Source organism: Caretta caretta, chromosome 2 (genome assembly GCF_965140235.1).
Source record: "Caretta caretta isolate rCarCar2 chromosome 2, rCarCar1.hap1, whole genome shotgun sequence".
Classification (NCBI taxonomy): Eukaryota; Metazoa; Chordata; order Testudines; family Cheloniidae; genus Caretta; species Caretta caretta.
This window is the reverse complement of record NC_134207.1, coordinates 192949561-192973261: the sequence shown is the minus strand read 5'-3', so window position 1 is coordinate 192973261 and position 23701 is coordinate 192949561. Positions and strand designations below refer to the sequence as shown.

Below are 23701 nucleotides of genomic sequence, written 5' to 3'. Positions count from 1 at the left end.
ACATGCTCAAAGCTCAGAGGTCTTATGGGGCTCTGGTAGGTCAAAGTCTTTCCAAACCTTCCAGAAGGGCTGGGGTCCTTGGACAGAAGGTCTTGTCCACTTGCTAGATCAGAATGAAGGTCCTGAGTCAGTTTAACACTGCCCTTTCACGCCCAAAGCCCTTTCTTTGTTTTCCTAATCTCTGGAAACCCAATTTGAACAACCGTACGTGAACCTGTACTGGGAGTGGTAACTCTCTGGAAGTGTTTACAATAAGAGTGATTCATTTTAATCACCCACCACTGTTTTAGTTCCTAAACTAGCTGTGGTAAACCCTCTCCCACGGAGTAGAATACCAGCATACATACAACCCCTAGCCCACAGTAGTACATAAGCTTAATATAATATGTTCCCCCAAAGATCCTTCACGCAGTTGCAATATCTGTCACAACAGACCTTAGCCTTAATCCACTCTTTATGTCATTGAATATGCCTCCAGAACTCCAAGCATCTCACACAAGCGAGTACAGCATCAGTGTGGATGCAACAACCTTTACAGTTTTTCAGGTGCCTAGACTTGGTGCTGATCACTCAAGTTAACTCTACATAACCTCAGAGACTCTCCAATTTCTCATGGGTAGCTTCTTTTAAGGATTAAGCCACAAATAGCTAAAAGGTTCAATCCTCCACCTCTATAGTCTTCTGCTTTCAATATTAATAAAATGTTTGGTATTTGCTTTCACCTTTGTAACACTGCACCTGATATTCTTCGCAGTAATATTATTATATTATGATGACAATTAATGTATTTTATGCAAGACAGGTCACGTGAGATCATTTACTGAATATGATTATCCTATTTGTATGCATGTATCATTTCTGTATCTGAAGATAGGAATATTGACAATGTATCTGTATCACGAATGTGTTTACACTTGGGGAACGCCCACTAGGCAGAATGCACTAAGTCTAGATAGCTGGCTGGGAAGGGTCGATTCAGGTTGATGAGCCATTAGGAGAAAATAATAGGCCTTAGAAGAAGTTTATCTCACACCACAGAGTCTTCCTGAGGAGGCTACCAATGGCCTCTAAGCAATGGCTGCTGTGGCACTACAAGGACATGTAACCAGTGCCACCTGGTACTGGACTCCATCTTGGAATACCAGTGTTTTTCCACTGGCTGGAGTGGGAACCAAGCTTCGAGACAAAGGGTTCCCACCATATGCAAAAGCTATTTAAGGCAGGGGAGTGACATTATTGTGGTTCTTCACTGTCTCCTCACCCAAAGAGACTCCTGGAAACACCAGAGGAAAAAAACTGAACTGAGAAAGGAAGTGCTGGACCCAGGCTAAAGGGATTTTTAGCCTGTGAAAGGAATACCTGGGGTTTTTAAGCTGTAAGAAGTGTAGATGGCCATTAAGAATCTCCGCAGCCTGCTTGAATCATCATTTAGGGTCAGAATTTGCTACTCATATCCAATCTCTTTAGTATATTAAGCTTAGTTTGTATGTTTTGTTTGTTTGCTAGGTAATCTGCTTTGATCTGTTTGCTATCCCTTATAATCACTTAAAACCTATCTTTTGTAGTTAATAACTTATTTTTGCTTTGTCTAAAACCAGTGTGTGGGAGGCATAACTTGGGGCAGAAAGCTGTTGCATACCTTTCTCCACACCGAGGGAGGGGGTGAATTTCACGAGCTAACGCTGTAGAGACCTCTGTGCAGCGCAAGACAGTATAATTTTGGGTTTACACGCCAGAGTGGGGTGCCACTTGGGTAGTTGGGCAGTTCCTTAACTATAGCCTCCCCATGTAGAGCTGATCACAGCTCTGTATGTACTGCAGCTGGGTGTGTCCCTACCTGTATGTGTGCTGGAGCCACGGAGACGGCTTGACAGGCTGGGCACAGCAGTACAGTGTAAAGCAGGGGTGGGCAAACTACAGCCCCGGGGCCACATCCAGCCCTTCAGAAGTTTGAATCCGGCCCTCGAGCTCCCGCTGGGGAGCAGAGTCCGGGGCTTGCCCTGCTCCACACATGCTGTGGCTCCACGCGGCTCCCAGAAGCAGCGGCATGTCCCTCCTCCGGCTCCTACACCTAGAGGCAGCCAGGGAGCTCCGCACTCTGCCCCCGCAGCTCCCATTTACTGGGAAACCGCGGCCAATGGGAGCTGCAGGGGTGATGCCTGTAGACGGGACAGCACGCAGAGCTGCCTGGCCACACCTCCGTGTAGGAGCTGGAGGACAACATGCCGCTGCTTCCGGGAGCTGCTTGAGGTAAGTGCTGCCCAGAGCCTGCACCCCTGACTCCCTCCTGCACCCCAACCCCCTGTCCTTGCCCTGATCCCCCTCCTCCCCTCTAAGCCCCTCGGTCCCATCTCTGAGCCCCCTCCCACACTCCAACCCCCTGCCTAGAGTCCCCCTCCCACACCCTGAACTCCTCATTTCTGGCCCCACTCCAGAGCACTCACACCCTCCTGCACCCCAACCCCCAATTTCGTGAGTATTCATGGCCCACCATACAATTTCCATACCCAGATGTGGCCCTCAGGCCAAAAAGTTTGCCCACCCCTGTCGTAAAGGGAGCCTAGGCTAGTGGGTCAGGGGGGCTCAGTGGCACCTCAGGGGGAACCCATCACAACTGTCACTTCACATCTCCAGCTTCTCTTGAACAAAAGCTATGAAGAGAAAAACTGCCAGTGGAACTGTGACATTCTGAAAGTCTTCACAAAACCTTTAAGCCTCTAGTGGAGGCCTCACGATATCTTTTCTCTCTCTTATAGCAACTGCATCAGCTAGGAAAGTAAATGAGTTGGGAGCTCTGCCAATTAAAAAAAACAAAACAAACATCTTCCTTTTTTCCTCAAGAAGAGAAAATATGCAGTCCAGGTCCTGAGTTTGTGCAGTCAAAAAAGAACAAAATTCCAATTAAACCAGTCTATTTCTCTGCCTGAAGTGTTTGCCTGTTATACCTTTTATTCTAATAATCTACAGTAATTTTATTAATGTTTTCTACTATGTGTAGTTTCAGTTCTCCTTAGGGGCAGCATGCAGCGCTACAGCATACCAGGAGAGGGAATCTGAACTCACTGGAGGAAGGATGGATGCAGGGCATTAGCCTAAATTGCTTCCACTGTAGGGAAATAAGCAAGTCTAACTCCCAAGTAGTCTCCAGACCAGGGGATGCCCTCTATTTTGAATAAATGTTACAGGTAAGGAAACTAAACTTCTCTTTCATCTTTCAGGTGGATCCTTGTTCAGTACTGAAGATCATCAAATAAATGCTTCACTTATTCATAGAATAAGTTCCTTCTACAGTGCTGTCAATCTGACACTTTACACAAGCACAGGACGGATTTTAAACCGAGAACAGCAATCTATCCTACTGAGCTGAAATACATAAAAGCCACCAAGAAAGTGGCAAGAATACAAATAAAAGCAAAACAGAAGCCATTTGAGGGCTTACGTCACATCCACATAAGAACTTCTGGAAAGACCAGTTACAGTAAAAATGAAATCAACATGCAGATTTTCCTCTTTCACTGATGTATGCACATTACAATATTATGTCTTGGTTTCACAGACATTCAGAACTACATTATAATTAAGTTTCGTTCAATAGAAAAAGTTGTCCGCTTCTACATTTGAAGAACTATGCACATATAAATATCTTTAGGAAGGGAAAGAAACTAACCAGTGCTTTAAATTCATTGGTTTACTACATTTACCAAGATTTGTTAAAAGCCAACTAAATGTGAAAATAAGATTGCCCTGTTTACATAATGTAGGCAATAAGCTAGTTACTCCAGAAAGTCAAGCACAGAAGGCTTTTTATTTAGTTATATATAAAAAAATTCACCTGAGGTCTTCAGATCAAAGGTTTCAGACTGGCCTATGTACACTGAGATTTGCTAGATTGCAATCTCTACACGCCAATTTACCTACAGTATCCAAGATACAGAGGATTAAAATGCCAATGCTTATAGCTTGCTCTACTTCTAGACTAGCTGGACATCTGACAAACCTGATAATGGTACAATTCAGCACTCAAATGCCTAAAAAAGCCAGGGAAATTGTTTGGAATTACTGGGAAAAGTTCAGTGGTTAAAAAAAAAAAGTAGTAATTTTTTAAGCAGCTAAAAGGGCAGTACAACTTTCTATTCTATTGTTATTTGGAAAAAAAATAGTATATATGACAAGTTTGAGTATTCAGGAAGTGCCAGAACTAGTGCAGTAGTTACACAAACGGATGCATAGTTTTATAATCAACTAAGTTCTTATGCACTAGCATTTTAGCCAATTTGACAAAACATGCAGTACCCTGGTATAGTAATTGTTGTGTCAGCATTTCTATTTTTGACCCCTATTTTCAGGGGTGCCCTTCTATCAATAATAATTTTAGGGAGGGAACTTGCTATTCATTGGTCACCACTTCACCATCTCAGCAACGGCTCACCACCTTTAAAAGTAAAGGTGTTTCTCCCTTCCTCCCTCCCCTCCAAGTGAATATAAATGCCTCCTCCAAGTTATAGGCTCAGTACATTTTGTGAAAATATAAACAATAAAAAATGACACTGTATACCTATTCACCACTCAATAGAGCTAAACAAAAATACTAGTAAAATAATTCCACCTACAAAAATTTAAGGCTTTTATCAATGCATTACTTTACAAATATACCGTAATACTGAACTGGATTTCAGAGTTTCAAAAATTATGTGCAATAAAGAAATTTAAGGTGACAGGAGTATTTCAAAAAGAAAAAACTTTAAATGCTTCACCAGCAAATACCAAATAGTTTTGCCACAGTTCCCAAGGTTATCTGGCAGACATCCAACCAAAACAAAGCACAGTTGGGGAGCCTTAGTTACAGTTCAATTACATAGGACACTTAATTGGCAGTGCAGCTTTTACAATGCAATGAAAAACTTTAAAACTCATTTTGTTTACTACTGATCTTTCCATTTTTGTCAGGAATAGAAATATCTATATTCTATTTTAACAGATTTTCCTGAGATGCAGGCGATGTCTTCCAATAAGGAAAAAAACTTAAAATGACTTTGTAATCTGACAGTAAACAGGGAAAAGCTAAATGTTGTGTCAGAAGCAACAACCTAACACAAGTCATGCACAGACACAGAAGAGTCTTTAATGTAGAAAGAGAGAGAATATTTACCATAGGATTCAGATATCCAAAAGACATATCAAAAAATATTTGTAAAAAGATAACATTAAGCAGAAAAAGTCTACTACACTATCTTAAATAAACTCCATTTAACAATGGAAAATATTCAGGCCTCTTAGTTTTTTCAAGGCAGGGTCATAAAGAGAAAGGGGAAAAAAGTCAGTGGAATATTTACACGTCCTGTGTTCACACATCTGAGTCAAAGTCTTACCACGTTTTCCATTTCTGCTTCAAAAGCTATTAAATGAATTAAATATTTAGTTCTGTGTTCTTTCTCCTTCCTCTATCTTTGTATGTTACTTTCAGCTTCACTAGATGCAAAATTGCCTTTACCTTAAGTGACTATTTTAGAGTAGATGTTTCTAGCTTCTTGTCTGGTAAAAAATGTTTGTTACTTAAAGGTTAATCTCACTTTCAGAGAACTTCCTCATTGCTCAAGCCTTCTCCCCCACATTAATTCAAACAGTATATCGAATAATGTGCTCTGAAGTTCCTCCAGATTTATTTCTCTCAGGTCAAATAGTTAAGTGTTTTCATTTGAAAAGTGTGTGTAACAAACTGTACAAAGGGAGTTGAGCAAGTTGTGTGAAGAGAAAGGGTCAAGGAGGGTAGCCAAAAAATGAGCACCCAGGGAAATGAGTTGCATAGGGCCTTCCTCTTCCCCCATCAGTTGGAAGGCAGAAACTAGCAAGGAAAATCCAGATTAAAGGGCAAGCCGGACAATACCTTGGGCAGAGAATTAGGAGCACTTATCCAGGTGGAAAACTTAAACAGAAAAGAAACATAGGACAGGGCAGCAACAATGCCAACAAGGAAATCTACTTTCCAGAACCAAAGCTGAAGAGATACTGCGGTAGCAGGTTCAAAAGAAGGCAAAACCTGAAGAAGCAGTTAAAGACGCATGAGGAAACTGAAGACAGAAGGTATTCAAGATGGACAGCAACTTTGACTAAGGTGACCTTCCAGAGAAAGGCCATATTTGGTGCCCTTCAGCACTGCTAAAGTTACTTCCTACATCTAAAGAGACCTGGAGAATAACTTTGTCCAAGCCAACTAAAGCAACTCCAGTCTCTGAAACACAGGATCCCCTACCCCTACCCTAAGACCCCCCAAAAAAACCCCAACAACCACCTACAGCACATGATTCTTGGAGGTACCTTGCTTTCGAGAGGTTAGCAAGGAGAATCCTGTCTGACAAAGCCTATGCCTTGGAGCAGATGCTCATGAACCAATCTTAGAGTTTGAGCTGTCCAAGGTCTAGGTGCTGAATAGATATTTGGACTAGGATGTTCAAATTTCTTTCTTGTTGTTTTTATAAAGGAGACTGTGTGTGAGTGTGAGAGAGAGAGAGAACCTGACACTATTTCTCCTATAGAAAGCAAAGGAAGATAAAGTGATGGTTATTTCTATTTTTAAGTGCTTGCAGTTACTCAGATTCTGAAGATATAAGTAGACAGGTTAAATACATAATTTAGATCTTGTGCAGCCCCGCCATGATCAGGCATCTTTGGTTTTTATGTTTACTCTCTGGGGAAGTAGTCAGTATATATAGCCATGAAGAATGTGGATGGCCTCCGTTAGGGCACTGTTAGGAGGGAGCTCTTATCTAAAGTAGTCAGATTGTGGCAATTCCTGGGAGTTTCAGAATTTCTAGCATAAAATGAATCCTTGCAAGAGACGAAGCCTGAAACTTTCACACATAAAGACGCAAAAATAACTCCCTTCCTCCGAGTGAATTTTAAAAAGGGAGAAAAATCACCAAGAACATCTCCTACTAGGTTCAAGTTTGGCCAGACAACCTTAACTGTAATTTGACTGAGCTTTGAAAAGAAATGTGTTCCAGATAGTCATGTCACGCATTTCAAGTTTTAAAAAAGCTGCATCTCGCTTTACTACGGATACTGGAAAAAGCAGCGTCAAGTTTACCAACTAACAAAAAGAGTTGTCTGGTTATACTATATATAGGACGGTCAATTTTTTTAAAAAGACTGCCTTATTGATCCATCCTGTTTTGAATGGAGCACTGGAAGACAGCACTGCTGGGACATGCAACAGCAACTGAGACAAATCAGGTATTGAGATACACAAAATGCCTTAAAACAATGCAGCCTGCTTCATTCCCACCAGAGCCCTTCCTCAATAGAAACAGCCATCAAACTGGGCTTACGGAGATCCAGAAAGCTTTCTGTTGTATATTAAATGCTCTGAAAACTGAGAGATAAGCATACATCCCAAAAAGCACAGCTTCTCCTTTAAAACAGATCTCAATGCTATATTACAATTAAATTGCTATTAGCTTATTTAGGCCCGGTCTACACTGGCAAGTTTCCGCGCAGTAAAGCAGCTTTCTGTGTTGTAACTCCCAAGGTGTACACACTGCCAAGCCACTTAGTACACAGAAACTGCGCAGTTGTAGCGCTTTTAAAAAAAAAAGCCACCCCAAACGAGAGGCGTACGGCTTTCTGCGCTGTGACTACAGCGTTGCGGTGCCAGTGTAGACACCCTGGTCAACTACAGCGCTGCGATTGGCCTCTGGTAGGTGTCCCACAATGCCTGTTCTTGCCTCTTTGGTCATCGATTTGAACTCCAATTCCCTGCCCTCCAGCAGGGTGGACAAAAATCAATGATTTTTTATTTAAATCAGATTTTTTTGATAACATGATTTTTGAGGAAAAAACCTCTCTAAAGATAGTTTTAATTAAAATACTTTATATCTCAACGATAGCTCATCATGGAATAGGGATTATAAATTCTAATTCTATAGTATGAGACAATATATTCATGTAATGTTTAAGAAAAATTTTGTAAATGAGTTCCAACAGTTTATGGATTAGGGACCCAACCTTATGGGATTCCAGGGGCTTCTGTATAGATTATTTAGGTTAATCTTTCTATCTACCCAATGGGACTCGGTATCTTCTGGACTGAGCACCATCAGAGAGGCTTAGTTTTGCAGTTCTCAAACTGTGGATTTGTGTCTCCAGAGATAACATGCTTGTTAACAGCAAAAATGTTTTAATATATTAATATAAGGTGAGAAACAACAGAGCTCAACCCTATTGTCCCTCTGTAAATTTGTGTACCCAGAGTCAATCCCTTACCTCTCTAAAAGTGCAAAGTTTCAAAAAGCTCAATGAATAGAAGAAGATTGTTGGGGGCGGAATAGATCTGGACAAGGAGAAGAAGTCTGGAGATAAATGTGAGAAGGGAGGGACAAGCAGTAGAAACAAAAGTGAAACTGTTTGAGCAGCATATTCCAGAAGTCTTGAGGTCTTTCTGAGTGTAGTCCTCCATTGATTGGAGATCTACCATACCATTCTCTCACTAGAAGGGAAAACCTATAATGGCAACAGGCCATAGAAGAGACCCAATTTGGGAATATTTTAATGAAGTTCCTCTACCTGTGTGTAAGACAGGCATGCGTGCAAAATGCAAACAGTGCAACAAAGAAATGCAAGGCCTGGTTGCCTAAATAAAACAACATCATGAGAAGTGTTCCTTCTCACGAGGAAGCTGCATTGAAAATGATGAAAAGAACATGTCTGAACATGCAGGATCTTCAGGTTGGTAAACTTTTTTATTTCATACTTGGACTACCTGTCTTCCTTCTGGACTATTCTTGAATTCTCATGTTTGAGCAAAAAAATATAGTCATTACTCTATGGTACTATTATTTTAGATGCAGTTGTGATAAAAAAAATAAATAAGTGAAATAGGCAGATTTTTCTTTTACAATTTCACTTTTAAAGTAGTACTTAGTGTCAGTGAATGCAATGAATAATACCAAATGAGCAGTATGGTAATAATAATTAAATAACGGCACTGACCTATTTTGTTTAGGAGAATCCATCCTCAACCTACAGGATTCTGAAGACTATCTACCTTCAAGATCACCGTTATTTTCTATAGTTTCAGAGTTATCTGCCATGATAGTGTTTCAGTCATATCATGTATGTCACAGCCACAGTATATCTCCTCTAGCAAAAAGAAAAAAAAGATATCTCCATCATCCAGAAACAACCATAGATAAGTTTGTGAAAAGAACCAGCAAATTACAAAAAGAGGTAACTGATGAAAAAATTGCTTGGTTTGTTTATGCAACAAATTCTCCTTTCCGTATGATTGAGAACCCACACTTCATTAACATGGTTCAGTCATTAAGACCAGGGTACAGTCCACCCAACAGAGCAGATGTTGCAGTCATATTGCTGGATAAAGTGTATGAAAGAGAAATTGAGCAGTGTGCAAAAGGTCTAGAGGGTGAAATTGTTAACCCGAGTCTTGATGGGTGGAGCAATGTCCACAATGATCCTGTTGTATATGCTTGTGTGACAACAGAAGAAGGGAATGTCTTCCTTACAGAAACAATTGATACATCAGGAAATGCACACACAGCAGAATACTTACAAGACGTAGCAGTAAAAGCTATAACAAACTGTGGGAAAAAAATTTAAATGTCTAGTATGCAGCTTGGTCACATACAATGCTGCAAATGTATCCAAGATGAGAAGAATTTATTTAGAAGAGAGTCCCAAGCTAATAACATATGGTTGCAGTGCTCACCTGATGCACCTCCTAGCCAAAGACTTCAGTGTTCCAAGAATACAGGCTAATGTTGTTGAAACTGCAAAATAATTCCATAACAACCACTTTGTAGCAGCTGCTCTGAAAAAAGTGGGAGGAACCAAGCTAACTCTCCCACAAGACGTGCAATGGAACTCAGTAGTGGACTGTTTTGAGCACTATATCAAGCACTGGCCGAATCTGATGACCATTTGTGAACAAAATCATGAAAAAATAGATGGCACTGTCAGAGCCAAAGTTCTTAACATTGGGCTTAAGAGAAATGTTGAACACATGCTGAGTAGCCTGAAGCCTATTTCTGTAGCCTTGAACAAAATGCAAGGAAATAGCTGTTTTATTGCTTTCGCTGTTGAAATTTGGAATGAACTGAGTGAGATCTTAAAAAGAGAAATATGCAATGACAGAGTTAAATTAGAAGCATTATAAAACGAATGGAACAAGCACTATCTCCAGCTCATTTTCTTGCAAATAGTCTCAATACTCGGTACTAGGGTCAAACCTTAACTGCTGAAGAAGAGGAGCTGGCTATGACATGGACATCCAGCAATCATCCCTCCATAATGCCAACTATAATAAACCTCGGAGCTGAGGATGAACCATTCAAGAAATCTATGTTTGCTGATCCATGATCATGTTTGCTGATAGAAAAGGAGTACTTGTGGCACCTTAGAGACTAACCAATTTATTTGAGCATGAGCTTTCGTGAGCTACAGCTCACTTCATCAGCTCACTTCATCACGAAAGCTCATGCTCAAATAAATTGGTTAGTCTCTAAGGTGCCACAAGTACTCCTTTTCTTTTTGCGAATACAGACTAACACGGCTGTTCCTCTGAAACCTGTCATGTTTGCTGATGACGCTTTAAAGAAAGTCACCCCAGTGAACTGGTGGAAGTCACTTACGCACTTGGATTCAGAGACTGTTGAAGTAATAATTTCACTTTTAACAGCCATAGCTTCTTCTGCCAGAGCAGAAAGAATATTTTCTGCCTTTGGACTAATTCATTTCTAATTGAGAAACCGTTTGGGACCTGCAAAAGCAGGAAAGCTTGTTTTTCTTTTCCAGATTATGAACAAACAGGAAAATGAAGGTGAAGACGACCGAGTTAGCTGCAGAAGCCAATATTTTAAGTTTCTCATGTTGACCTGGCTGACAGTCTATTTAATTATTTTTTTAATATTTCATTTAACTATTTTAGTTAACACAATTTTAACAAAAACAAACCTGATTTTAAAAAACTTGAATGTTTAGCTAAATTCAAAAAATCATGTGCTTGTTTGGTTAAAATATTATGTGTGCTGTGGAAGAAAAAAAATCCAGAATACATAACGGTTGTTGTTTTAGTTAAAAAAAAAACAATGTAAATGTCTGTCTGGTGATGTTCTCCTCCTAATACAGCATGGCAAAAAAATCCTCCAAATATTAATGATTAACCTGTTGAATTGGAGATAGTTCACCTCCCAATGACTTCATAAATATCTGCTTTAGTTACTTTTGGTAAATGAAATAACCAAACAATCATTCATTTTCTGATATAGCTGCAAAACTAATCTGAAAAGTTTTCAAAATGAATCACTTGAAAAATGTATAGTGTGTACCTTCTAAAAATGAAACCTACATCATCTCTGAGTTGTGAAGAATATATATTAATCACAATTTCCAGTGCAGTTACTTCTGGGAACCGTTCCTTTTTACAGACCTAGGATTTTGCTGATGGGTGTTGTGCTTATGAGACAGAAGAGACTTTTGGACCTTCACTGGCAGGGGTTCCCCACCCCCTTTAGTATCCTCTGTCCCCCTCACAGGAGGCGAGGAAGAGGACTTAGATGAGTGAGTTGATTCCTAGGGGTAGGCTGAAGAGAGTCCCTCCTGATTTAGGGGTTATATGGTAGGAGCCCTGTAACCCCACCACTTAAAATGCCAGGTATGAGAGTGTCTGGGTGCCAGAAATTGAGTAAGTTTTAGAAAGCAAGTACCATTATTTCTGAGAAAATATGGGATCATTTTAAATTTTTTAAATGTTTTCCTTTAAAGTAAGCAAACTGCATTTTTGAAGATCTCTCTCAAAATATTCTTCCAGGCACATTTCAGCATACAGCAAATCTTTATCAAGTTATAAATACCTTTCATGAAACCAAAGTTCACAATGACAGTCATCACACAACTTCTGCTATACTAATAGAAACTAAGGGCCTACTTTGACACACTTTAACAGACAAACACTCTTTATTGAAAGCCACTCCGAACAAATGCAATGCTCTCCCAAGATGGCTCAAGACAGAATTTTTCATTATCACCTCATCCTTTTCTTTTGGCAAGCTGATTTTCTTGAGTTTTAATGGGACTTAAACAAGTCTGTTTACTGCATGTACCAGTAGCCTCAATAACGAAGTATGTATCTATCCCAAACAAATTTAAACTTGAACATCAGATTTACAAGGTGCCATAGAATCTTTCACAACAACAGTAAAAACACCATTTCAGCAACAGTGTCCATAAATACCACATGCTTAGGCATTGTTTCAGTACTGACAAAAAGAAGAGTACTACTTTACTGAAATCAAAAATTCTGCCTGGAGCACCTATATGTTTAACTAGCATGAAAGCATATGACCTTCTTTCGCTTATAAAATGTGATGAAATCACAGTACAAAATGATTGCTGCAGGTAATAATTTCAGTCAGAGTGGCTAGCAGGGATGTGTCAACAGCATTAGTTTTAAAACATTTACAAATAAAGGCTGCTGCCATATGAATCCTTTATGTAAACTCCCTATTCATATATGAGGGAGAATAATTTACAAAAGCTCATCTTTTTGTTGTTGTTTTTTTATATATTTGTCAATTAGAAGAAATGTCAAGTGCACGCACTACATGAACTCCAAATTTATAGTACATTTAAGTCAGCCAACACAATAGCAGAATCTACTAAAAATCTCCACTATCATATGCAGCACACCCACGCATTTGGGACTGGGCAAGGCTTAAAAAGGAGAGAACTCCCAGATAAGTCAGCTGCTAACAGAGACAGGAAAGGTGACAAAGCCAAATCTAAAGCAACACTTGTGTTTTGTTTGTGAGTTGGAATCAGCCATCTCAAACCCCTAGGGGAAACCCTGTAGGTTTCCTGATCTTTTCAGAGCAATATTAATTCTCTGCTTATGCACAGGGAACAGGGACACATGCACTGGTAATGAGTTGAATGTTCATTTCAGGTTGGAAATAAGTCTCATGGATTATTTTGGTTTGTCTTCCCACTTTTGTGAAACCTGTCAGGTAGCCAGCTAATGGGAGCCAGCACTTTTGACAGTCAGGATACTAATATGGCCTTTGAAGCCTAACTTTTAGTGCCTGTTTTTGAAAAATGTGAGCTCAACACATTCACAACTGGGGTAGTTGAGCAAAAATCATTGCTCATATACCTGATTATGAACATTTTAAACTTCAGGAATTGTGCGTTTTAGAAGATTTCTTTTTCCTTGATCCATAAGAGGCAGATACTCAAGATGCTCAAAAATAAGTCTCAGAGTGCAGAAACCAAAGGCTATCCACTCTGTCTTTTCACAGACTAACATCACTGTGAACAAGAGCAATCTGCTCCATCCCCATTGTAAGTGAACACAGCCTGTGGAAATTAATGAAGGGGATTACAGCAAGTAATTAAACCATTAACAAGATGCAGGAGCATTTCAGAAAACTCTAAATAAAGCATTATTTGGCTCATGCAGCTGCAGTTACAGGAGAACTTCAGTAGAAAAAAAATCTCATCTATGTACAGAATTATTCAGAGGTTAAAGGCTTCAAATGTGGCTGTATAAAAAAAGACAGTGAATCAAGAACATTTATGTGGTAGGGTTCCCTAAAATGACTGGCAAGGGCTAGGGAGAACTTACCAAAATAGTTTAAAACCTTTGGTGCTCAGCCTGCTGTAGAATTATTTGAAGTGTATTCAGATTCCTACCAGTAATAAAAAAAATCTTCTTTATGAGATGTTTAGAAAAAGACATACCACTTGGAAGGCTGCTAGAAACTAGTGTGTAATTGTGTGCAAGAGGACACATGGAGAGATATTCGGTCAGGATTCAAGCAATTATTCCAAAATTAGGAAACATCCTAGAAGAGCAGGATTCTTCATTTCTATTATGCCAAGGAAGCAGGAAGAGTGTATGCGAGTGTACACAAATTATGCAGGAGTTTTTGTTTGAACTGACAACCCAAAGGCTCAGATATTACTGTTACATTGGTATCAGAAGAAACAATTACACACCCTAGTAAAATTAAGCAGTTTGCTTCTCTCCCCAAGACCAAATCTTTGCATTTGAGTTTCTCCCCAACCCTAGTTACAGTACTGCCCATTCTATTATTTGGCTCCTCTACTTACTTCTTTGGGAGAGGAAGGAATGGGCGGGGGGGGGGTCTTTTCAAACATGATCTAATTCCCATTCTCCCCTTCCAATCACTTACTTGGCCCATTGCAAAGCCACCCTATCACAGTGGCTCCTCTCTCTTCAGAGATCTGGACAAGGATTCCTGTGAAGCTCACCAATACTATTTCCTTCAGTAACGGAGATGAGGGAGCCAAACACCACCAATGTGAAATGCTTCCCCAATTCTTTTAGTCACAATTAGCCCCAAGAGAGGAAATGAAATCTGTCTTTAGACCCTCTCCAATGCATCGTCCCTTTCCCCTATTTGAGAATATAGGGAGTACTTAGAAGGGACAAAAACATAATTTTATTTCTTATCCTTTCTGACTTTAAATCCCTTCCCTCTATCCACCTTCCCTTGATGGTGCCTATGCCTCTAGTGTCCAAGTAGCAATAACATGAAACTGACATGATCCTTGTGAGGTTCACAGTTCTAGGGCTCCACTATACACAGAGCACCAGAACCACACACATCTGATAATATAAAACTGCAGTGTTTTGCCTAACACCAGAGCTGAAGCAGTTTATCGTACATTAGGGCCAATATGAAACATAGCAGTCCTCCTCTATCCAGAGACAATGCCTTGCTAAGGAGCCAGCCTCAGCTGTCAGGAAGATGGAGGGTGTATGGTCCTATGAGGGTGATGTCCCTGGATACTAGCTGGAGGACACCACAATTTGTGACTTAACTCTAGTTAATAGGTTTGCAATACAAGTAAGATGTCCCAACCTCCGCCAGCCGCTGGAAGGAATCAGCGCTCTCTGCTCCTTCACCTACACATTCTACAGCCCTTAGGAACTGCAAAAGGTGGCTGCCTCAGCTATTCTATTCCACTCCCTCAACCCACAGTCACTGCAGAAAAGCGTGTGTGCACATGCACATCTTTCTGTGACTATCCACTTCCAACTTTGCGACTATTTTAACCCTCTTTCGCAAACAATAGCTCCAGGGCTGCCACTCAGAGCTTTCCAAAGCTGAAGCAAAGCAACATGGACATGATTCTTGCCTGTTTCACTCCTGCCCACAGGGTTTTGAAAGCAATAATCGGAAGTAACAAGACTGGTCAGTCTTCACTCAGCTGCAGTTTGGGAACGCTACGAGCAGCAGCAATGGAACTAGATTTGTCTGAGAACACACAGATTATCTCTGCATACACAGCATTTAGAAAATTATTAAAGCAAAAGCTTAATCCCATGGAGAATCTAATGGCATTGAAGCCCCTCAATAACCAGGAAAAGCTTCCTATTCACCAGAGGAGAGTAGCTTTTTCAAGCCCTACCAATATCTTCATGGCTGAAACAACAGCAAGACTTATAATGTGATCAATTTTAGTGCTTCCAACAGTATTCCCCTCCCACACACAGAAAATCATCACAGTAAATGTCCAGCCAGCCAGGTGTACTTTGCACCTCTGCTCCCAAATCAGAAAGCAAAATCACCCATCCCTCGCTTTGATGATACAGAGTGACAACAGGAATGAAACTGACTCATCTTAAGAGTTCTATCATCACTGCTACCTGCATGATTTTGGGGAAACAGAAATTTGAGCTTTTTGCCCTTCCACAAAGCCAAGGACAAGAGACAAAATATAAGCCGCCCCACAAAATTCACCAGTCAAAAGCAGGTTTGGGATGAAAGAAAAAGATACTTTCTCTCCCAGAAGCTAGAAAAGTGAAGGGAAGGAAAATAAAAGGAAGCATAGGAACATGCCCAAACGTACTGCATACCTACACAAGTCAGCTTAAAAAAAAAAAATAAGTGGCCCTTCAGGCAGAGTAACACCTTGGTGGGAACCCAAAAACCTGCCCTTTCCTTTAACAAAACTTCATATCCCTCTGCTATCAGCATCCACCTACAGTCCAGCAAGCATTTCAAGCCTTATATTCTGCTTTCCTTCAATTCCTATTGTAAGTTTAAAGGAATTTATTCTTCACTTCTTACTCCTAAAGGTTAATGTATAGCGTTGCTGGTGCAAAACAGCTGCATTGTTATACACGAGAGGTGTCTGCAAATCAGTGGTGGCCATTCCTATACCAGCGGTATTCTATAGAAAAGTACTTTTTACATAAGCTTTCCCCTTCAGAATGGTCAAAAAAGATGACACCAACACACAGTTTAATTTATCTTGAAAGGACAATCTTTTTTTTTTTTTTTTTAAGAAAGACAGAAGTGACTATTTTAAACAATTGTAGTTTCAACACCTAAGGTTCTAGAATGCAAATATCACAAAAAATAACTTATTCAGTAAACTTTGTGCATTTGACAGCACTGTGTGTATAGTCAGATTCCTGTGTCATTTGTGCAAGTTTATATAACAAGGGAATAAATTCCAATATTAAAAAAATAGCATAATACAACCGCAGAGCTAGTAAAAATGCTAGAGAGACTCAAGGATAGGTGAAGTACCTGAAACTACTTTTAATCATTTTTTGAAAACTACTGTGTGATGCTGGCAATCCAGGTGCCAGCTCTTGCCAAGCTTTAGGCCACAGCCAAGCACTGACAAATTCATTAATGGAAACCAGTCAGTTTCACCTGTGTTAGTATAGTTAAGGTGGGTATTGAACTTATAACAATGTGTTTAGAATTTAGACTTAATGAATGCAGTAATTTACAAGCATTTCAGAAATCTCACTTAAAATATCTTTATCACGTTAAAGGTAAATATTTGAGTTTTTGTTTATAACTATAAAAAAATTTTGCCCTGAAACAGTCAACCTGTCAGAAGGGATTGCCTCTTTATCACTAAGAAGGCTATCAAAATTAAATGGGCCACTGTGGGACATCACAAGACTTTATTAATTTCCCCTTCACACCCATTAAGAGGCTACATATAAAAGGGGTCATCCCATCAGTTTGAATTCTGGAAGAAGGAAATAGACAATGAACAAGAAAAATTTTCCTCTCTTTTACTGTCTGATCTCTCAGAAGGCTGGAACTACAAAACAGAAGCAGACTTCCCCAGGATCAACTTGGCTTATCCCTAAAAGATATTCAGCGCTGACAGTCTGCTATAATTCTATGACCTTTTGGAACCATAGATTATAACTCATTTGCGTGGATATGCTGGCCTGCTTTAACCTGTAAATAGTTCTCATTTCTTTCTCCTAGTTAATTATTCCTTAGTTTATCATAGGATTGGCTACAAGCGTTGTCTTTTGTGTGAGATCTGAGGTACAAATTGACCTGGGGTAAGTGACTGGTCTCTTTGGACTGGAAGCAACCTGAATCTTTTGTGATCTTTGGCATATAGCAACCAGGCATCACTAAATCCAGCTTGCCGAAGGTGGGAGCACTAGTGGAAACAAAATCCTAAGCAGCTGCTAGTGTTTTTAGATGTGCACAGAGTTGTTGTAGCTGTGTTGGTCCCAGGATATGAGAGAGACAAGTTGGGTGAGCAATGTCTTTTACTGGACCAATTTCTATTGGTGGAAGGTACAAGCTTCTGAGCTACACAGAGCTCTGAGTTTTAGATGGCCCAGGAATTAAACACAAAAGCAGCTGCCTGGATCCAGAAGTTATGTATGGGGGACACACAGGGTCACATTTCCCCTCTCCCCCACCAGATTTCTGGCAGGGAGGGAGTCAGGATGAGTGCATCCCAGGGAGATGTGCCCGTGAAAGTCATGGACACCTAGCACTCCTGCGGAACCCTGCTAGGTGGCGGCCGGAGCAGGGAAGCGGGACGGGACTGCCAGCGCACTTCTGTGGGGGGGGAGCAGAAAGGGCAGAAAAGCCCGCTGAGACCCATTCCTTCCTTGCCCACAACCCCAGTTACCCACTTGACAGTAGGTGTGTGGAGCCCACTCTTTCCTGCACCACGCACATGGGGAGGCAATGGGAGAAGTGAGTGAGGAGCTGTGAGGGGGCACGGTGGTGCCAGCTTGGAGCAGGTATGGGAGGCACAAGGTGAGTCGGAAAGGGGCCAGAGGCAACACACAGGGCGATCAGGTCCGTCTTCCTCCCACCCCACCCCCCCTTTATATTGTACCCTCTCTCCAAGAGTTACCGATCATCTCTGGCCCTGCCTACCCTGAAGCTCTTACTGTTGGAGCTGAACCAGCTGTTGCAATAAAGGGAAATTTTTGGCAAAAAATCCTTGCATATACAAAGCCTATCATAGAAACTCTGGTACACTAAGAGTTAAACAGGATACACCTAGACATCAGTCTTAACCAGAAATAGAAAGTGTTGAAAACACAAATTATTTAGTTAGGCACATAAATTTAAACTGTATTCACTCTTTTCAAGGCCAACGATCAACTTCTCCCCTTCCCTCCTAGTGCCTCCTGACTGCTCTGCTCAGCTGTTTAGCGGCATTCGGGGGGGGGGGGGGGGGGGGGGGGGGAAGGTCCACAGTATACATCATTTCAGTATCTGTCACCCTTTTCAAGAAAGTAACCCCGACATACACTGGGGACCCCCCTGTATTCACAGTGCATAAAGTTAAGTATATGCACAAGTCTTTGCAGAATCAGGGCCTAAATTTGTTACTGAACTGAATTGGCTCTGATAGTTAATCACAAGATATATAGAAATATTTGATCATAAAGGATAATAAGCCTAAAATTAGCATGAACACAAGATCGTCTTAACCCAAAGGAGAGCTATGACTTTGAATGAATTATTTTTTAAACATTACTACAGTTTGTACCAAAGAAATATAACAGACTGATCATACTTTTGCACATCTCAGCATATAGCAGTGTTTAATTTTTTGCATTTTAGCATACAGCTAGTACTAATCACATAGTTTATAACAAACAAATTAGATAGCTAATATTTAAACACTGTTCTGGGTAATTCAAAAGTCACAATGGAGTACAATTCAATAAGGGCCAATTAATTATAGTAGTCCTACAAGTGCAACATCCATGTGTTATTGATTGTCAAAGCCAAGCATTCTGCCAGGAAAATACAGTTTAATCTTTATATATTAAACTAATTCTCCAAAGAAACTGCTGAACTGATTCTCAAAATAAACTTCTGTAGTTTTCAGTTAAAAAACACCACCACAAACTGCAGTCTACAAAATAAGGGAGGGTGCTTGAAGCACGCTCGCAATACGCATAGTAACTGCCAAGCACCATACCTAGACAAGCTTAAGCTAGTCAGAAACTGCTCAAAAGCAGTCCTCCGAGTTATTTCCCCCCATGGACAGTCTTATGAAATTGTGATCTACAACAGGGCCATTGTTTGAACCAAGCATCTGAATACTATATTGAATTTTTAAAAAGTGTATAGCTATGACATTTACTATGTTAATTGCACTGGAAAGTTATTATGCCACCCACATTACAAAATATTTAAATTGCAAAAAATATATAATAGGAAAGTTTGAAATGTACAGGTCCTCCCCTCCCTTTTTAAAAAAACTAAATGCTAGGATTAGATTAAGCAGCCATTCATTTTCATACGAAAAAAGAAAAGCTACTACAGACTGATTCACAGATAGATATAAATGATATAGATTGTGACCAGCAAAGCTGCTTACATCTTGCATCATCAAAAATCTAATATCTGACAGCCATCATCGATTAGTCACCTTACAATGTTAAAGATTATTGCATAAGTGGAGGGCATACATTCTATATCATCTCTGTCAATAAGTAGTTAATATTCTGCACTCTGGTTTAATAGATTCATGAATAAGAAAACATAGGGTACTACTTAGCAATTATGTAAATTATCACCTGAAACTGTAATGAGGAAAATATGGTCTGTAACTGATCTAATTAAGGTTTCAGAGTAACAGCCCTGTTAGTCTGTATTCGCAAAAAGAAAAGGAGTACTTGTGGCACCTTAGAGACTAACCAATTTATTTGAGCATGAGCTTTCGTGAGCTACAGCTCACTTCATCAGACCTGTGATGCAAGGTTTAAGCAAGGACTCCTATTTTTGAGTAACAAATTCGCAACATGCTTTAAGTTTTAATGCTTTTCTCTCATTGTATATAGACTGTTAATATGCAATAGCATAGTACCCTTTGACTGCAAAAGGAATTGCACACACCAGCTTTCACGCATACTACTCTGATAACACTGCAGCCATCCTTGCATCAAAGCTCTGCTACTCTTAACTAACAATTAATAAACATGCAGCAACTCAGCACTATAAGAACACTTACACTTAAGTTCGCCTTCTCAAGGGCAAATGCTCCTTGTTAAGGTAGGCTTGATGCTCTCCATTAGCATGTTCAATCAGAGCACTAGGAGCAGCCAGTAGCGGACTTAGGAGTCTTCAGGAGACCAGGACTGTCTTCAGGTCCACACACAAAAATGCAACTGAACAGAAATCTGTTTGTAGGGTTGTCTGTAACATACATGACAGGTTTCAGAGTAGCAGCCATGTTAGTCTGTATCCACAAAAAGGAGTACTTGTGGCACCTTAGACACTAACAAATTTATTTGAGCATAAGCTTTCATGAGCTACAGCTCACTTCATCGGATGCACACATGCTGTAGCTCATGAAAGCTTATGCTCAAATAAATTTGTTAGTCTCTAAGGTGCCACAAGTACTCCTTTTCTTGTAACATACACGTTGACCATCCAGGAAATGCCAGGACTGGAAAAAAAAAAATCTTAATTTGACCTACTGCTCTTGAGTCTATGCCACTTACATTGAAGGCTAAAAATCTCAAATGTAAAGCTACAGACATTTTATATTACAGAACTACATTAGCAAATAATGCTCTCATTTATCACTATCAAAAGTGAAAGTAGGTTCACACAGACAGGCACCTTGCATCCCTTCCCCAAAAAATGACATTTCATTCTATTTTTAATTCAGAATTTACACAAGCTATAACACACATGTATTAAGTTCTTCTAGACAATTACAACAGATATCAAAAAGATATAAAAAAAGCACACACACATTAACGGACAGTCCCGTTGCACCTTAGTGTTTACTCATATGAGCAGTGAAACCTTTATAATAAATGTCATTGAAAGAAATCAACTCAACAACCTTACCTAAAAAATTAAAAATCTACACTTGAAAGGGAGATAGAAGAGTGCATAAAATGCACCAAAAACTTTAATTTAAAACAATTGTACAATCTTCTGTGCAGAAAAAATTGAACAAGTTCATCTTTTTCAAACTATTTACAGAGCGTTTAACTTCATTCTTAATAGATTCAATATTTTGCTCCTCCTCCTCTATTTCTACCACCTCCAGGAAACGTACTACAGTCTTTAGGGGGGAAAAGTGCTACATTTTCTTAAAGATTGTTTTTTAAAATACCTCCCCTCATCTATACATTTTCTTCTTTTGGAAAAAAATAAGCTAATTCAAAGAAACTTTCCATTACAATAACTTCTATTTTATTAACCAAGTTTCAGTACAGACAATTCAGTGACTGAGAAACAGGAACAAGCTGCAGACACATTTTAATCAGTACGTAAAAACAGATTTCAGTCTGATTTAAAATAAACTGCATGCATACTTGATCCAATTAAATCCTAATTATGTAAGTAGTAGGTAGGCATATTTACACAGGCACAGATTACAGATATTAAAGTCTAAAGTGGCAAGACAGAGAGGGTCTTTTTTCCTTTTTACTGTGTGAACTACATTGCAGGGGAGTTATTTCATTATTAAATTCCTTCCTTCTGCTTTCAGACCTCTAATTTTTTTTTAAATCTACATGGCCAAGAACCAGCAGCGGAAGCATGTATAGATAAAACTGAAGCCTGGAGGAACTAGAAAGCTACCCCTTTCACAAAATGATGATTCATTGTAATCCCCTCGAAGTCGCAAACTACTCTCCCAAGAGCGAGCCAAAAAAGAGCTATACAAAAAACACTCACTTCACTTTATAAATCTGAGATTTACAAAGTATTCAGAATGTGGAAACATGGAACAGAAAATCAATCAGTTCTTCAGTTAACTAAGAAAGGTACACTGAAATGAAAGAATATATTGTCCTTCTAACATTAGGGTAGTGACCTAGAGTCAAGCCCGAGATTTCCCTAGGAAGAGAAGAGTAAAGCCTCCTTTGCTAACCTCCCACACACACACACACCCCACAACACTACCGAATCGGCTCCAAGGGGGGTACTCACTACCTCAACCCCACCAAAAATAGTGCTACCCCTCAAATCTGTTCCTGGACCATCACTAAGAGTTAGAGACCTACTCCCATAGCTGCTGGAACCAGGGGTGCTGGGGGAGTTACCACACCCCCCCCATGGGTTGAAGCGGTTTCCATCATATACAGGGTTTACAGTTTGGTTCAATGGCTCTCAGCATCCCCACTATAGAAATTGTTGCAACAGCCCTGCCTACTCCCTACCCCCACCACACACATCTGAGGTACTGTATAATGTGTAGGGTCCCCCTGTCTGGGGAAGGGCTGAGTGTCTCACAGTCTCTCTAGCCCCTCTCCCCCCACGCCATGGACAGGGCCGGAGTAGCACTAAGTGTTACAGGTCTCCCCACCCCCACCCCACACACCCAGGCAGGGGTAGCACAAGAGGTGGCAGTCTCCCCCCAAACACACACAGGGGCACGGGTGGGTACTTCACCTCCGAACAGGTGCGGTGAGAGGTGCGCTGGCAGCGAGCCGATCACGAGCCGGGGCCCGCCGTGTCCTCCGCCCCCTGCGGGCCGCCCCCGGCCGCCCTCCTCGGCCGCGCTGTTCACCGAGTCCTGCGAGCCGTAGGGGCCGCTGCTGTGGGGGATGCTGAAGGCTGACTGGGCGGCCCTGGCCCCGGAGGCTGCCGCCCCGCCGAGGGACCTGCTCCGGGGCGCCGCCACGGGCGCGGCGGCCGCGGCTCCCGCCGCCGAGCCCGCGGGGGCTGCCTGGGGCGCCGCCGGCGCGTATCGCCCGCCGGCCCCCGCCGAGCGCCCGCCAGCGCCGCCGCTGCCGGAGGGCAAGTCCCCGCCCGAGTACGCCCGGGTGCGGCCGTCGGCGGCGGCCGGGCCGCTCTGCTTGGCGCCCATCGTCCCGCCGCCCTTCGCCGCTGCCCTGAGGCGGCCCCGGCAGGAGCGAGCCCGCGAGGGGAGGGGAGCGCCGGGGGCCGGCCCGCGCTGGGTACCGCCGGGATCCGGCTCAGCTGCCGTTGCTGGAGCGGCCGCTGCTCTCGGGTCTCGGGCGCCACCATGAGCCGCTCGGGGCGCTGCTGGCTCCGGCGGCTGCTCCCGCTGCCGCCACCGTCCGGGGGCCCAGCCCCGCCGCCGCCATCCGCCGCCCACCGCTCGCTCTGCCCGCCGTGCGTGGCTGTGCCGAGGGCGGGCGCCGCCCCTCCTGTGTCGCCATCCTGGGGGCGGCCCCGGCGCGCGGCCGGGGACTGGCGGTTGGGGCGGGAGCCGCCCCCGAGTTAGGCACAGCCCGGGCCGCCCCCAGCAGCGCCGGGTAAGCCCAGCCCCTAGTCACGCCTGTCGCCTGCTGCCGCCTGGAGACCCATCGCGGCCCCGGCCTCTTACCCCGCCGGCTGGCCCGGGGCCCGCTCGCTGGGGAGAGCGCAGGCCGGGCTCCGTGGTTGCGGGAAGCGTGGCCCCTTCTCGCAAGGTAGAGAGGCGGCGGGAG

General features: G+C 41.9%; 1 protein-coding gene across 3 annotated transcripts in view; it reads right to left on the bottom strand.

The window, feature by feature from the left end:
* The window catches only part of ZNRF2 (zinc and ring finger 2), a 126824-nt gene extending 103420 nt beyond the window's left edge, over positions 1–23404 (bottom strand). For 2 of the 3 annotated variants that reach the window (XR_012667184.1, XM_048838720.2), the window contains exon 1: positions 22698–23404. Coding sequence is in view for 2 of the 3 variants with exons in the window: in XM_048838720.2 (XP_048694677.1) it covers positions 22698–23115 (418 nt within the window). In the remaining variant the exon portion in view is untranslated. The remainder of the gene's footprint in view (positions 1–22697) is intronic. The other variant, XM_048838721.2, reaches the window with a different exon arrangement.
* Between the last annotated feature and the right edge of the window lie 297 nt (positions 23405–23701).